Genomic DNA, 16,788 nt, shown 5'->3' on the forward strand with positions numbered 1-16,788 from the left:
TAAAAAATAAATGTAGTCCTGCTTTGTGGCATTTCGCGAAGGCTCAATGTTATGTTGGTCGCACTATACGTTTTTGTTGTGTAGATGTGTTTGTCCATGTTTGATAGCGCCATTGGATGTCTTTCAGTGATGTTCCTACCGGCGGATTCATTACTAAATATACAAGCAGACACATTTGGTCCTGTGTTTGAAAGACTACAACTTTGGTTGGGCGGTGCTTCGTGCTCCGTCCTTGCCCCTCCCCCAAGGCAGCCTTTTTTTTAAAGGAGGCGGACACTAACAGTCCATTGGGCAAAACTCAAAGAACTGACCAGACTCAACGGCTTCAAGTGATTCCTCGCATCAACACGAATTTGACTATGGAGCATCTATTAGCTACATGGTGACATTCAACCATACATGTTTCAACCTGAATATAGAGAAGATTCAAAACAAAGAGTTGAATTTAGCTGGAGTTAGAAGCTCAACCGATGAAGCCTCAGCCGATGTCAGCACCAAGAGGTCAGATGACAAATACAGTACCTAGCTAAGTAAGTTATTTTTCCTGTAAGCCACCTAGCTAACTTTAGTTTATCTACTGAAACCCATATTGTGTATTGCTGACTGACATACAGTGGGGGAGAAATCAAATTATTTTTATGTTTGCTAACTTAGCTAGCTAGCTAACCAACTACCAGTAACCATATCTATGACTAAAAATAGAAGAGGCTTTACAATCAGAGATCTTTTGTATTGTAAATACCTCTTCTTTTTATAACTGTAGCTATAAAAAATATTTGCCTGAGCATGCCTGATAGACATGGCTATAGGTAGATGCTGTCTGCCTACATACTCATTTGTATGTTCTGGTCACTGTGCAATGGTTGAGGGTTATGCCATATTTCTTCCTATTAGGCTAGATATTTGTCTAATTGTAATCCCTGTGCCTGTGCACATTTATGCATGTTCAACTAGTCCCTAATGTTAAAGTTAAGCTGGCACGGTTCAACTGTTGTACAAACTGTACAATAGAGTATAGTTTTTGTCTTCCAGACAATACCTTGTGGTGCCTGGGGTTCTTCCTGCAATGGATTCTAGATACTGAAACATAATTTCTTTGCCTGCTGTGTGTCATTGTAGCAGAACTGTATCCCTCTAGACGGATTAGACATTATGCTGGATTTCAAGCAGATGACTCTTGAGGAGCTGAATAGCAGTTTGATCATGACAACACTCCTCCCACAGCTGTGCAAGTATACCGTGAACTTAGTGTGTTCCTTTGTGAATGGCAGTTTCATCATGACCATCTCTCCCATCATCTGCTGATCACCAGTTATCTTAGCCACAGACTGTTACACCAGTTAGTGTGATTTAACCACAGATTGTTGGTGTCCATTACTGGAAGTTAAATGATAGGTACTGTTTGTTGTAGCATAGAGTCTTCAACCAACCTTAGCGATGCCATCTTCGTCCTCGATTCGGGGAAACAGGAGTCTCACAAAACGTCTGTGTTCAGTTGCAGGGCGTCAGTTTGAATTTAGAAAATGCTCCGTTATTAAAATAAACACATTTTTTGCTCTGGTATTGTATCCAACAAGGTGTGCGCCGCCATTGTGTCTATTTCGAGTCTTCTCACTCATTAATTGAAACATGTCTCTGTCATCATGACATGCAGCACTTTGGAGTCTCAATCAATGAGAGAAGACTTGAAATAGACAAGATTTATGCAAAACTCTTTGGGTAAATTACATTATCTGGTGTAACAATCTGTAGCTACATTTCTCTGCACTTGTGTGTCTCTACACCTGAGACACACTTGAACACACTGAACTACACTGTTCATAATATATATGTTTTACTTTTACCATATAAAATGATTGAATACCCAGTTCTCTTGAGTTAGCATTAAATAGTGTACAGTCCCCTGTATTTTAGAATGAACAAACATTATATGTCTGAATGTCTCTGTCTGAGACTACAGCGCCTTGTACAGTTTACATAAATATCTTCTGTTAAGGGCTGATACATTGCAAAGATTGATAGAAATTATCCATATTTATTTGATGGTTGTTCTCCAACCCTGTTCCTGGAGAGAGACCCTCCTGTAGGTTTTAACTCCAACCCTGTTCTTGGAGAGAGACCCTCCTGTAGGTTTTAACTCCAACGCTGTTCCTGGAGATCTACCCTCCTGTAGGTTTTAACTCCAACGCTGTTCCTGGAGATCTACCCTCCTGTAGGTTTTAACTCCAACGCTGTTCCTGGAGAGAGACCCTCCTGTAGGTTTTAACTCCAACCCTGTTCCTGGAGAGAGACCCTCCTGTAGGTTTTAACTCCAACCCTGTTCTTGGAGAGAGACCCTCCTGTAGGTTTTAACTCCAACCCTGTTCTTGGAGAGAGACCCTCCTGTAGGTTTTAACTCCAACCCTGTTCTTGGAGAGAGACCCTCCTGTAGGTTTTAACTCCAACCCTGTTCTTGGAGAGAGACCCTCCTGTAGGTTTTAACTCCAACGCTGTTCCTGGAGAGAGACCCTCCTGTAGGTTTTAACTCCAACGCTGTTCCTGGAGATCTACCCTCCTGTAGGTTTTAACTCCAACGCTGTTCCCGGAGAGAGACCCTCCTGTAGGTTTTAACTCCAACCCTGTTCTTGGAGAGAGACCCTCCTGTAGGTTTTAACTCCAACGCTGTTCCTGGAGAGAGACCCTCCTGTAGGTTTTAACTCCAACGCTGTTCCTGGAGATCTACCCTCCTGTAGGTTTTAACTCCAACGCTGTTCCTGGAGAGAGACCCTCCTGTAGGTTTTCACTCCAACCCTGTTCCTGGAGAGAGACCCTCCTGTAGGTTTTAACTCCAACCCTGTTCCTGGAGAGAGACCCTCCTGTAGGTTTTAACTCCAACGCTGTTCCTGGAGATCTACCCTCCTGTAGGTTTTAACTCCAACGCTGTTCTTGGAGAGAGACCCTCCTGTAGGTTTTAACTCCAACGCTGTTCCTGGAGATCTACCCTCCTGTAGGTTTTAACTCCAACGCTGTTCCTGGAGAGAGACCCTCCTGTAGGTTTTCACTCCAACCCTGTTCCTGGAGAGAGACCCTCCTGTAGGTTTTAACTCCAACCCTGTTCCTGGAGAGAGACCCTCCTGTAGGTTTTAACTCCAACGCTGTTCCTGGAGATCTACCCTCCTGTAGGTTTTAACTCCAACGCTGTTCTTGGAGAGAGACCCTCCTGTAGGTTTTAACTCCAACGCTGTTCCTGGAGATCTACCCTCCTGTAGGTTTTAACTCTAACTCTATTCCTGGAGAGACACCCTCCTGTAGGTTTTCACTCCAACCCTGTTCCTGGACAGTGACCCTCCTGTAGGAATTAACTCCAACCCTGTTCCTGGAGAGACACCCTCCTGTAGGTTTTCATTCCAACCCTGTTCCTGGACAGGGACCCTCCTGTAGGAGTCAACAAATGTCTCACCAAGCTCTGTGTGTGTGTGTGTGTGTGTGTGTGTGTGTGTGTGTGTGTGTGTGTGTGTGTGTGTGTGTGTGTGTGTGTGTGTGTGTGTGTGTGTGTATTGGTATGACGGGGAGGTCAGAGCTCGCCTGGTCTGCCAAGACATTCCTATCTGGTAACACCATTTTCACCGCGGACCCTGCCAAAGATCAGCTCAGCCTCCCTGGCTACTAGGGTGTAACCCGCCTGGCTAGGCTACACGAGGTAGAGCTGGCTAGGCTACACGAGGTAGAGCTGGCTAGGCTACACGAGGTAGAGCTGGCTAGGCTACACGAGGTCGAGCTGACTAGGCTACACGAGGTCGAGCTGGCTAGGCTACACGAGGTCGAGCTGGCTAGGCTACACGAGGTCGAGCTGGCTAGGCTACACGAGGTCGAGCTGGCTAGGCTACACGAGGTCGAGCTGGCTAGGCGTCGGGCAGCTAGTAAGCTCCAGTCTGGGCAGAGAGGCTGGATGTTGAACCACTAGACTGGGCACTAGGGGAAACATCGAAAGTTATTTTTTACGATATATTTTGTTGTATCGTTTTGCTAGATGGCTATACCTGCACCAAAACTCCAGTATGTTTTCTTCATAGCTTGTTCTCCTTTTTTTTTTTTTTAATAGGGAGCCAATTTGTTTTAGCTCTTCTACTTCCATGACTGAGCTAAACTAGTTTCCTCATGGCTCTCTCTGGTCCCTCTGCAGCAGACACATGGTGCTCTTAGCAATTCAGAAATCATACAACATAGTGATATGTCCATGGTATCGCACGAGACAAGTAAACCAGAGATCAAAATCAAAAGTAACAGTCAGTATCTGGTGTGGCCAACAGCTGCATTAAGTACTGCAGTGAATCTCCTCCTCATGGACTGCACCAGATGTGCCAGTTATTGCTGTGAGATGTTACCCCCCTCTTCCACCAAGGCACCTGCAAGATCCCTGACATTTCTGGGGTGGAGGATGGCCCTAGCCCTCACCCTCGGATCCAACAGGTCCCAGAGGTACTCAATGGGATTGAGATCCGGGCTCTTCGCTGGCCATGGCAGAACACTGACATAGTGTCTTACTATCTATCTATGAGTGGTGAGGGCCCCTAGTAAAATAGACTGTCGACATGGGTTATAATCTATAGTAAGTGATGCCTTTTCAACATGGCTTCTCATGTTTTTGTTTTGAGCCCTGACCCCTCCAGAAAGATACTGTTGTTAGATTGCTGACTGTGGTAAACAGTAGGCTATAGATTCTTAATTCCCACCCTCAGTTTCTAGTCATAACCCGGCTCGTGGGATGTGACAAAGAGTTCTTATAGGACCAGGGCACAAATAATAATATAATTATAATAACTCACCACATGTTAATGAGAAGGGTGTGCTTGAAAAGATGCACATAACTCTGCAATGTTGTATGGGAGAGAGTCTGTCTTAAATCATTTTCCACACAGTCTGTGCCTGTATTTAGTTTTCATGCTAGTGAGGGCCGAGAATCCACTCTCACATAGGTACGTGGTTGCAAAGGGCATCAGTGTCTTAACAGCACAATTTGCCAAGGCAGGATATTCAGAGCGCAGCCCTATCCAGAAATCTGGCAGTGGCCTCTGATTAAATTACATTTTCACAGAACCGCTTGTTTCAATGAGGCTGTCTTGTTTAGATATCGGTAAGTGGACTGGAGGCAGGGCATGAAAGGGATAACGAATCCAGTAGTTTGTGTCATCCTTCTCGGGAAAATAGCTGCTTAATTGCACACCCAACACACTCAGGTGCTTCGCTATATCACATTTGACATGGTCCGTAAGCTTGAGTTCATTTGCAGACAAAAATCAAACAATGATGGAAAGACCTGTGTGTTGTCCTTGTTAATGCAGACAGAGAAGAGCTCCAACTTCTTAATCACAACCTCAATTTTGTCCCACACATTGAATATAGTTGCGGAGAGTCCCTGTAATCCTGGATTCAGATCATTCAGGCGAAAAAAAACATCACCAGATAGGCCATTCTATACTGTTGTACATTTCTAGAACACTCAGACATTACATGTATCCATCACAGTAGCATTCTATACTGTTGAAGTACAGTTCTAGAACACTGACATGTATCCATCACAGTAGCATTCTATAATGTTGAAGTACAGTTCTAGAACACTCAGACATTACATGTATCCATCACAGTAACATTATATACTGTTGAAGTACAGTTCTAGAACACTCAGACATTACATGTATCCATCACAGTAACATTCTATAATGTTGAAGTACAGTTCTAGAACACTCAGACATTACATGTATCCATCACAGTAACATTATATACTGTTGAAGTACAGTTCTAGAACACTCAGACATTACATGTATCCATCACAGTAGCATTCTATAATGTTGAAGTACAGTTCTAGAACACTCAGACATGTATCCATCACAGTAACATTATATACTGTTGAAGTACAGTTCTAGAACACTCAGACATTACATGTATCCATCACAGTAACATTCTATACTGTTGAAGTACAGTTCTAGAACACTCAGACATGTATCCATCACAGTAACATTCTATAATGTTGAAGTACAGTTCTAGAACACTCAGACATGTATCCATCACAGTAACATTCTATAATGTTGAAGTACAGTTCTAGAACACTCAGACATGTATCCATCACAGTAACATTCTATAATGTTGAAGTACAGTTCTAGAACACTCAGACATGACATGTATCCATCACAGTAACATTATATACTGTTGAAGTACAGTTCTAGAACACTCAGACATGTATCCATCACAGTAACATTATATACTGTTGAAGTACAGTTCTAGAACACTCAGACATGTATCCATCACAGTAACATTCTATAATGTTGAAGTACAGTTCTAGAACACTCAGACATGTATCCATCACATTAACATTCTATACTGTTGAAGTACATTTGTTGATCGTTGTACATACCATTAGTCATATGGACTTCATCCAGAAGGATTCAGATGTTTGAGCAGTATAGGACAGAGGCCTATTCATCTCTCCCAGTCTTCCCCAACCAGATTTCCAGACTTCTCGAAGACAAGGTCTCATGCACCCTGTCATATAGCGTTCTTGTTTTCCTCCAGAACCACCACTCAGACCCAGGGCTGTTGCCTGGCGGATTTGTGTCCTCCGTCCACCACAGTCATTAGCAGGGACAATTCAAGGCTGTTTTCCTAGCTTCTTGAAGACTAGAGCTAGCTAGCTGGGAAATTAGGCTTTTCCCCAAAGCCTGTTGGCAAGACCACTAATACGTCCTCCCCAAAGGCTCAACACGCTCCTAGTTCCTGTTTTAATCCCTAAATGGGTGGTTACTCTGTGGCAGTATCTCCTTTTCAGAAAGATCCATCACTGAGGTTTTCTCCTTTCAGTTTTAGTTAGCTAGACTAACTAGACCAGCTAGACTAACTCGACCAGCTAGACTAACTCGACCAGCTAGACTAACTCGACCAGCTAGACTAACTCGACCAGCTAGACTAACTCGACCAGCTAGACTAACTCGACCAGCTAGACTAACTCGACCAGCTAGACTAGCTAGACCAACTAGACTAAATAGCCTAACTAGCCTAGCTAGACTAGCTAGACCAACTAGACCAGCTAGACTAACTAGACTAACTTTAGCTTAGCTTGTTTACCTATCTAATGGGGGCGTAGCAAATTTATGAGGAAGCGTAGGGGGTGTTGCGCATGCTAATAGCACGCATACTGTATGAGAACCAATCAAAAAGTCTGTCTGATTTGAAATAACCTCCACTTTTACAAGCCTGAGATACCAGACCAGGAAACCAGAGGCCACCAATATAGAGATTGTTCAGCCTGGCTAGCTACTCCACGTACTGAGGGGAAACACTGGCATATAGCATTTATTGTTATATTACCGATCACACAGGTATCAGAATGACTCTTTATAAGAGCTCAGGGTGTATCTCTTCTAACAGACCATAATGTAACTGTCTGAATACCCTCTCAGTAACAACCTTTCCTGGTGTTTCCCAACAGGCATTGGGAAGGTGAAACGGAAAACGGGGATGCGTGACACTGCCTCCAACGCAGACGCTGACATGTACTCCGACAACGGCGAGCGCCTGTACGACCTCAACCTGCCGGCGCTCGTCAAGTTCAGCTACACCGCCGAGCGGGAGGACGAGCTCTCGTTGGTCAAGGGTACCCACGTTATCGTCATGGAGAAGTGTAGCGACGGCTGGTGGCGTGGGGGGTACCAGGGGCGTTCCGGGTGGTTCCCCTCCAACTACGTGACAGAGGACGCAGACGGGACAGCGGGGGGAGGAGGTTTGGGAGACCCGGCAGGGTCGCTGACGGAGAAGCTAGCAGCAGTGGTTCACAGTGTGTCTAACGGGAACCGGGTACTCCACACGGTGCAGGCACTGTACCCTTTCAGCTCGGGGAACGACGAGGAGCTGAACTTTGAGAAGGGAGAGGTGATGGAGGTGGTAGAGAAACCAGACAACGACCCTGAGTGGTGGAAGTGCCGTAAAGCAGATGGACGGCTGGGACTAGTGCCTAAGAACTACGTCACTGTGCTGCCTCCCCAGCAGGACTCTACTACCCAGAATGCCTCACTGGGCCCCGCGGGGCCGCCCACGCCCGACTGTGACTACATCTCTCCAGCCACGGTGGGGCGGTTTGCTGGGAAGCCGTGGTACTATGGCAAGGTGACGCGTCATCAGGCAGAGGTGGCTCTCAACCAGAGAGGAGTGGAGGGAGACTTCCTCATCAGAGACTCTGAGTCATCGGTGAGTCCTGACTGCTATCTATAACTCCATCTATACAGCCGTCTGTAGAGAGCTGTACAGCCGTCTGTAGAGAGCTGTACAGCCGTCTGTAGAGAGCTATACAGCCATCTGCAGAGAGCTATACAGCCGTCTGTAGAGAGCTATACAGCCGTCTGTAGAGAGCTATACAGCCGTCTGTAGAGAGCTATACAGTTATATAGAGAGCTATACAGTTATATAGAGAGCTATACAGTTATATAGAGAGCTATACAGTTATATAGAGAGCTATACAGTTATATAGAGAGCTATACAGCCGTCTGTAGAGAGCTATACAGTTATATAGAGAGCTATACAGTTATATAGAGAGCTATACAGTTATATAGAGAGCTATACAGTTATATAGAGAGCTATACAGTTATATAGAGAGCTATACAGCCGTCTATAGAGAGCTATACAGTTATATAGAGAGCTATACAGCCGTATATAGAGAGCTATACAGTTATATAGAGAGCTATACAGTTATATAGAGAGCTATACAGTTATATAGAGAGCTATACAGTTATATAGAGAGCTATACAGTTATATAGAGAGCTATACAGTTATATAGAGAGCTATACAGTTATATAGAGAGCTATACAGTTATATAGAGAGCTATACAGTTATATAGAGAGCTATACAGTTATATAGAGAGCTATACAGTTATATAGAGAGCTATACAGTTATATAGAGAGTTATATAGAGAGCTATACAGTTATATAGAGAGCTATACAGTTATATAGAGAGCTATACAGTTATATAGAGAGCTATACAGTTATATAGAGAGCTATACAGTTATATAGAGAGCTATACAGTTATATAGAGAGCTATACAGTTATATAGAGAGCTATACAGTTATATAGAAGCTATACAGTTATATAGAGAGCTATACAGTTATATAGAGAGCTAAGTATGAGAGCTATACAGCCGTCTATAGAGAGCTATACAGTTATATAGAGAGCTATACAGTTATATAGAGAGCTATACAGTTATATAGAGAGCTATACAGTTTATATAGAGAGCTATACAGCCGTCTGTAGAGAGCTATACAGTTATATAGAGAGCTATACAGCCATCTAGAGAGCTATACAGCCGTCTGTAGAGAGCTATACAGCCATCTATAGAGAGCTATACAGCCATCTGTAGAGAGCTATACAGCCATCTATAGAGAGCTATACAGCCGTCTGTAGAGAGCTATACAGTTGTATAGAGAGCTATACAGCCGTCTATAGAGAGCTATACAGCCGTCTGTAGAGAGCTATACAGCTGTCTGTAGAGAGCTATACAGCCGTCTGTAGAGAGCTATACAGCCGTCTGTAGAGAGCTATACAGCCGTCTGTAGAGAGCTATACAGCCATCTGTAGAGAGCTATACAGTTATATAGAGAGCTATACAGTTATATAGAGAGCTATACAGCCGTCTGTAGAGAGCTATACAGTTATATAGAGAGCTATACAGCCGTCTATAGAGAGCTATACAGTTATATAGAGAGCTATACAGTTATATAGAGAGCTATACAGTTATATAGAGAGCTATACAGTTATATAGAGAGCTATACAGTTATATAGAGAGCTATACAGCCGTCTATAGAGAGCTATACAGTTATATAGAGAGCTATACAGTTATATAGAGAGCTATACAGTTATATAGAGAGCTATACAGTTATGTAGAGAGCTATACAGTTATATAGAGAGCTATACAGTTATATAGAGAGCTATACAGTTATATAGAGAGCTATACAGTTATATAGAGAGCTATACAGTTATATAGAGAGCTATACAGTTATATAGAGAGCTATACAGTTATATAGAGCTAGCAGTTATAGCAACAGTTATATAGAGAGCTATACAGTTATATAGAGAGCTATACAGTTATATAGAGAGCTATACAGTTATATGAGAGCTATACAGTTATATAGAGAGCTATACAGTTATATAGAGAGCTATACAGTTATATAGAGAGCTATACAGTTATTATAGAGAGCTATACAGCCGTCTATAGAGAGCTATACAGCCGCTGTAGAGAGCTATACAGCCGTCTGTAGAGAGCTATACAGCCGTCTGTAGAGAGCTATACAGCCGTCTGTAGAGAGCTATACAGCCGTCTGTAGAGAGCTATACAGCCGTCTGTAGAGAGCTATACAGCCGTCTGTAGAGAGCTATACAGCCGTCTGTAGAGAGCTATACAGCCGTCTGTAGAGAGCTATACAGCCGTCTGTAGAGAGCTATACAGCCATCTGTAGAGAGCTATACAGCCGTCTGTAGAGAGCTATACAGCCATCTATAGAGAGCTATACAGTTATATAGAGAGCTATACAGCCATCTATAGAGAGCTATACAGCCATCTATAGAGAACTATACAGCCATCTATAGAGAGCTATACAGCCATCTATAGAGAACTATACAGCTGTCTGTAGAGAGCTATACAGCTGTCTGTAGAGAGCTATACAGCCGTCTGTAGAGAGCTATACAGCCATCTATAGAGAGCTATACAGCTGTCTGTAGAGAGGTATACAGCTGTCTGTAGAGAGCTATACAGCTGTCTGTAGAGAGCTATACAGCCGTCTGTAGAGAGCTATACAGCCGTCTGTAGAGAGCTATACAGCCATCTATAGAGAGCTATACAGCCGTCTGTAGAGAGCTATACAGCCATCTATAGAGCTATACAGCCATCTGTAGAGAGCTATACAGCCATCTGTAGAGAGCTATACAGCCGTCTATAGAGAGCTATACAGCCATCTGTAGAGAGCTATACAGCCATCTATAGAGCTATACAGCCATCTGTAGAGAGCTATACAGCCATCTGTAGAGAGCTATACAGCCATCTGTAGAGAACTATACAGCCGTCTATAGAGAGCTATACAGCCATCTGTAGAGAGCTATACAGCCATCTGTAGAGAGCTATACAGCCGTCTATAGAGAGCTATACAGCCATCTGTAGAGAACTATACAGCCGTCTATAGAGAGCTATACAGCTGTCTGTAGAGGGCTATACAGCCGTCTGTAGAGGGCTATACAGCCATCTATAGAGAGCTATACAGCCGTCTATAGAGAGCTATACAGCCATCTGTAGAGAGCTATACAGCCGTCTGTAGAGAACTATACAGCCGTCTATAGAGAGCTATACAGCCGTCTGTAGAGAGCTATACAGCCATCTGTAGAGAGCTATACAGCCATCTGTAGAGAGCTATACAGCCATCTGTAGAGAGCTATACAGCCGTCTGTAGAGAGCTATACAGCCATCTATAGAGAGCTATACAGCCGTCTATAGAGAGCTATACAGCCATCTGTAGAGAGCTATACAGCCATCTGTAGCTCAGTGTAGACTTCCTCATCAGAGACATCCCACACTCATCTAGAAGGTCTAGAGCAAACGATAGGTAATCTCTTCCATCTGTTTATCTCAACGTTTGAGTTGCCGTCTGTCTTTACGTCTACAGCTCCATTACTACTCTGTCATGATCCTGACAGTTCAGCCTGTCTGCTGCCATCATTCCTGCATTGTGTTGACCTGAGGTGGTTAGTGTAATGTTGCTGTAGAGCTGTCAGCGGTTAGAGAGGGTGGAGGTATTAGTGGTGACATAAGGACTGTAGGAACAGTGTCTCAGAGCTGGGGATTCATTTCATATCGCAGGATGATTACAACATCCCAGCTGAGCCCTGTGTTTTAACTGTCTGCTCAGTTTACAGCTTTTATTGACCCGCTCTCTTCTCTCTCTCAATTTCCCTCCCTTCATTCCCGATCTCCTCTCCCTCTTCTCTCTCTGTCTCCACCCTCCCTTCTTTCCCTCTCTCCTCTCCTCTTCTATCTGTCTCCACCCTCCCTTCTCTCCCTCTTCTCTCTCCCTCTTCTCTCCCTTCTTTCCCTCTCTCCTCTCCCTCTTCTATCTCTGTCTCCACCCTCCCTTCTCTCCCTCTTCTCTCTCTCCCTCTTCCCTCCCTTCCTTCCCTCTCTCCTCTCCCTCTTCCCTCCCTTCCTTCCCTCTCTCCTCTCCCTCTTCTATCTCTTTCTCTCTCCCCCCTCCCTCTTCTCTCTCCCTCTTCCCTCCCTTCCTTCCCTCTCTCCTCTCCCTCTCTTCTCTCTCTGTCTCTACCCTCTCTTCTCTCTCACTCTCTGCCTCCCCTCCTGCCCTCCCTCCCTCTTTCTCCTTCTATCTGTTTCTCTCTCCCCCTCCCTCCCTGTCTACCCTCCTCCCTTCCCTCCCTCTTTCTCTCTCTTTCTGTTTCTCTCTCCCCCTCCCTCCCTGTCTACCCTCCTCCCTTCCCTCCCTCTTTCTCTCTCTTTCTGTTTCTCTCTCCCCCTCCCTCCCTGTCTACCCTCCTCCCTTCCCTCCCTCTTTCTCTCTCTTTCTGTTTCTCTGTCTCCCCCTCCCCTCCCTCCCTTCTGTCTCTCTCTCTCTCTCCAGCCCAGTGATTTCTCCATCTCTCTGAAGGCCCAGGGGAAGAACAAGCATTTCAAGGTTCAGTTGAAGGATGGTTTGTACTGCATTGGCCAGAGGAAGTTCAGTTCTCTGGAGGACTTGGTGGATCACTACAAGAAGGCTCCCATCTTCACCAGCGAGCAGGGAGACAAGCTCTACCTGGTTAAGGCCCTGGCTGCCTCTTGATCACACACTCTTAAACACACACACACACACTGACAAACTTTTACACATCACAAGGACTTCCTATGTGCCGGGAGCCGTGATCATTCCATTAGGAAAGGGGGAGGAAGAGAGAAAGAGAGAAGTGGAGAGGGAGAAAAGGACATTGGACTCTCCTTTATGTAAATCATCCTATCTTACCCAGATCATGCGTTTACTTCTTCTAGGTCATAATGCCATCTTCTAGATATAGGCTGTTTCTGTTTATAATATATATATATATATTCTTTTAAGTTTCTTTTTTTTAAAAAGGTGATGTTTTGAACTCAAACAACAAGGAGTCGTAGTGATGAGGCGGTTTGGTCGTTGGTCGACGATCCAGAATGTAGCCTAGCTACACATTTCAACGGACTTGTTGTGTCGTTGTCGGTCTTAACTCTTTCAACGTCGTACAACAACTGATATGTGGTGGACAATAATCCACACTTCTCCTAACTGCTCAACCTAAATAAAAATGATTAAGTGACCAAAGTTTATTGATTGGTTTAATTTCACCCATCATAGTTATTGATACACTATATTTACAGCAGGATATAGACACCCCGTCAAATGAGTGGATTTGGCTATTTCAGCCACACCCGTTGCTGACAGGTGTATAAAATCGAGCACACAGCCAGGCAATCTCCATAGACAAACATTGGCAGTAGAATGAAGAGCTCAGTGACTGAAGAGCTCAGTGACTTTCAACGTGGCCCCATCATAGGATGCCACCTTTCCAACAAGTCAGTTCATCAAATGTCTGCCCTGCTAGAGCTGCCCTGGTCAACTGTATTAATTAATTAATTAAATGTTATTTTTGTGTCAAATAGCCAATTGGCAACCCATCCCTTATGGGATTAATTGACACATTACAATAATTCACTGTGGTAATTAAATGATAATTCTTCCTGCGTTCTGCATCACATGAAGAGCGAAAAATAATGTGAGGTAGAAATCAATACATAACAATAAATAAGGTTATCCAAACCATAATTACAGAGCAGTAAAATACTATACCTACAGTATGTGCTGTTATTGTGAAGTGGAATCGGCTAGGAGCAACAACGGCTCAGCCGCGACGTGGTTGGCCAAACAAGCTCACAGAACGGGACCACCAATGGCGTTACAATCGTCTGTTCTCGGTTGCAACATAGAGTTCCAAACTGCCTCTGGAAGCAACGTCAGCACAAAAACTGTTCGTCTGGAGCTTCGTGAAATGGGTTTCCATGGCCGAGCAGCCGCTCGCTCACAAGCCGAAGATCACCATGCACAATGCCAAGCGTCAGCTGGAGTGGTGTAAAGCTCGCCGCCGTTGGACTCTGGAGCAGTGGAAACACGTTCTCTGGAGTGATGAATCACACTACACCAATCTGGTAGTCTAATGGATGAATCTGGGTTTGGCGGATGCCAGGAGAACGCTTCCTGCCCCAATGCACAGTGACAACTTTAAAGTTTGGTGGAGGAGGAATAATGGTCTGGGGCTGTTTTACATCGTTAGGACCCTTAGTTCCAGTGAAGGGAAAGCTTAACGTTACAGCGTACAATGACATTCTAGATGATTCTGTGCCTCCAACTTAGTGACTACAGTTGGGGGAAGGCCCTTTCCTGTTTCAGCATGACAATACCTCCGTGTTGTTGGAGGATGATTTGGGCTACGGGGGAAGGCCCTTTCCTGTTTCAGCATGACAATACCTCCGTGTTGTTGGAGGATGATTTGGGCTACGGGGGAAAGGCACTTTCCTGTTTCAGCATGACAATGCCCCCGTGTTGTTGGAGGATGATTTGGAGGAGAGGAGGGAATTAGAGCGGAGAGGAGAGGAGGGAACAGGAGAGGAGAGGAGGGAACAGGAGAGGAGAGGAGGGAACAAGAGAGGAGAGGAGGGAACAAGAGAGGAGAGGAGGGAACAAGAGAGGAGAGGAGGGAACAAGAGAGGAGAGGAGGGAACAAGAGAGGAGAGGAGGGAACAAGAGAGGAGAGGAGGGAACAAGAGAGGAGAGGAGGGAACAAGAGAGGAGAGGAGGGAACAAGAGAGGAGAGGAGGGAACAAGAGAGGAGAGGAGGGAACAAGAGGAGAGGAGGGAACAAGAGGAGAGGAGGGAACAAGAGGAGAGGAGGGAACAAGAGGAGAGGAGGGAACAAGAGAGGAGAGGAGGGAACAAGAGAGGAGAGGAGGGAACAAGAGAGGAGAGAAGGGAACAGGAGAGGAGAGGAGGGAACAAGAGAGGAGGGAACAAGAGAGGAGGGAACAGGAGAGGAGAGGAGGGAACAGGAGAGGAGGGAACAGGAGAGGAGGGAACAGGAGAGGAGGGAACAGGAGAGGAGGGAACAGGAGAGGAGAGGAGGGAACAGGAGAGGAGAGGAGGGAACAGGAGAGGAGAGGAGGGAACAGGAGAGGAGAGGAGGGAACAGGAGAGGAGAGGAGAGGAGGGAACAAGAGAGGAGAAGGTACATTTCTCATTTGTTTCTGGAGCTCTGCTCTCCTATCTGTTCTGTCTAGTTGAGGTCAGAGGCTAAGGGTTCAGTGAGCTACCTAGCTAGCCAACAGCAGTCATATGGTCGGGGGGTTCAGTGAGATACCTAGCCAGCCAACAGCAGTCATATGGTCGGGGGTTCAGTGAGATACCTAGCCAGCCAACAGCAGTGATATGGTTGGGGGGTTCAGTGAGATACCTAGCCAGCCAACAGCAGTGATATGGTTGGGGGGTTCAGTGAGATACCTAGCCAGCCAACAGCAGTGATATGGTTGGGGGGTTCAGTGAGATACCTAGCCAGCCAACAGCAGTGATATGGTTGGGGGGTTCAGTGAGATACCTAGCCAGCCAACAGCAGTGATATGGTTGGGGGGTTCAGTGAGAGACCTAGCCAGCCATCAGCAGTCATATGGTCTGGGGGTTCAGTGAGATACCTAGCCAGCCAACAGCAGTGATATGGTCTGGGGGTTCAGTGAGATACCTAGCCAGCCAACAGCAGTGATATGGTCTGGGGGTTCAGTGAGATACCTAGCCAGCCAACAGCAGTGATATGGTTGGGGGGTTCAGTGAGAGACCTAGCCAGCCATCAGCAGTCATATGGTCTGGGGGTTCAGTGAGATACCTAGCCAGCCAACAGCAGTGATATGGTCTGGGGGTTCAGTGAGATACCTAGCCAGCCAACAGCAGTGATATGGTCTGGGGGTTCAGTGAGATACCTAGCCAGCCAACAGCAGTGATATGGTCTGGGGGTTCAGTGAGATACCTAGCCAGCCAACAGCAGTGATATGGTTGGGGGGTTCAGTGAGAGACCTAGCCAGCCATCAGCAGTCATATGGTCTGGGGGTTCAGTGAGAGACCTAGCCAGCCAACAACGGTAAAGATTCAGAAGGCTGGTTCCTGGTTCAGGCTGCAATGGCGTGATGTCTTCTCCAGCTGGGGTGAGTTGGACTGGACAGAGGGAAGATGAATGGGAATTCCGAGGAGAGGAGGAATGGAAAATGACCCAATAAAACAAAGAGCAGAAAGAATAAAGAGCTAGAGAGGATGGAAGGGAACAGGAGGAGGGAACGGGAGAGGAGGGAACGGGAGAGGAGAGGAGGGAACAGGAGGAGGGAACAGGAGGAGGGAACGGGAGAGGAGGGAACGGGAGAGGAGAGGAGGGAACAGGAGGAGGGAACGGGAGAGGAGGGAACGGAACAAAGAGAGGAAGGAGAGGAGGGAACAAGAGAGGAGAGGAGGGAACAAGAGAGGAGAGGAGGGAACAAGAGAGGAGAGGAGGGAACAAGAGAGGAGAGGAGGGAACAAGAGAGGAGAGGAGGAAACGAGAGGAGAGGAGGAAACAAGAGAGGAGAGGAGGAAACAAGAGAGGAGAGGAGGAAACAAGAGAGGAGAGGAGGGAACAAGAGGGGAACAAGAGAGAGGAACAAGAGAGAGGGAACAAGAAGAGGAGGGAACAAGAGAGG

At 45.7% G+C, this 16,788-nt stretch overlaps 1 protein-coding gene across 4 annotated transcripts in view; it reads left to right on the forward strand.

Annotated features, from left to right (window-relative positions):
* The window catches only part of nck1b (NCK adaptor protein 1b), a 120,778-nt gene extending 107,438 nt beyond the window's left edge, over positions 1-13,340 (forward strand). For all 4 annotated transcript variants that reach the window (XM_020470141.2, XM_020470142.2, XM_031796934.1 and 1 more), the window contains 2 exons: positions 7,463-8,217; positions 12,638-13,340. In XM_020470141.2, the coding sequence (XP_020325730.1) occupies positions 7,463-8,217; positions 12,638-12,838 (956 nt within the window). In that variant the 3' untranslated portion in view covers positions 12,839-13,340. The remainder of the gene's footprint in view (positions 1-7,462; positions 8,218-12,637) is intronic.
* The last annotated feature ends 3,448 nt before the right edge of the window (positions 13,341-16,788 follow it).

The sequence above is a fragment of the Oncorhynchus kisutch genome, linkage group LG18, assembly GCF_002021735.2.
Source record: "Oncorhynchus kisutch isolate 150728-3 linkage group LG18, Okis_V2, whole genome shotgun sequence".
Taxonomy (NCBI): Eukaryota; Metazoa; Chordata; class Actinopteri; order Salmoniformes; family Salmonidae; genus Oncorhynchus; species Oncorhynchus kisutch.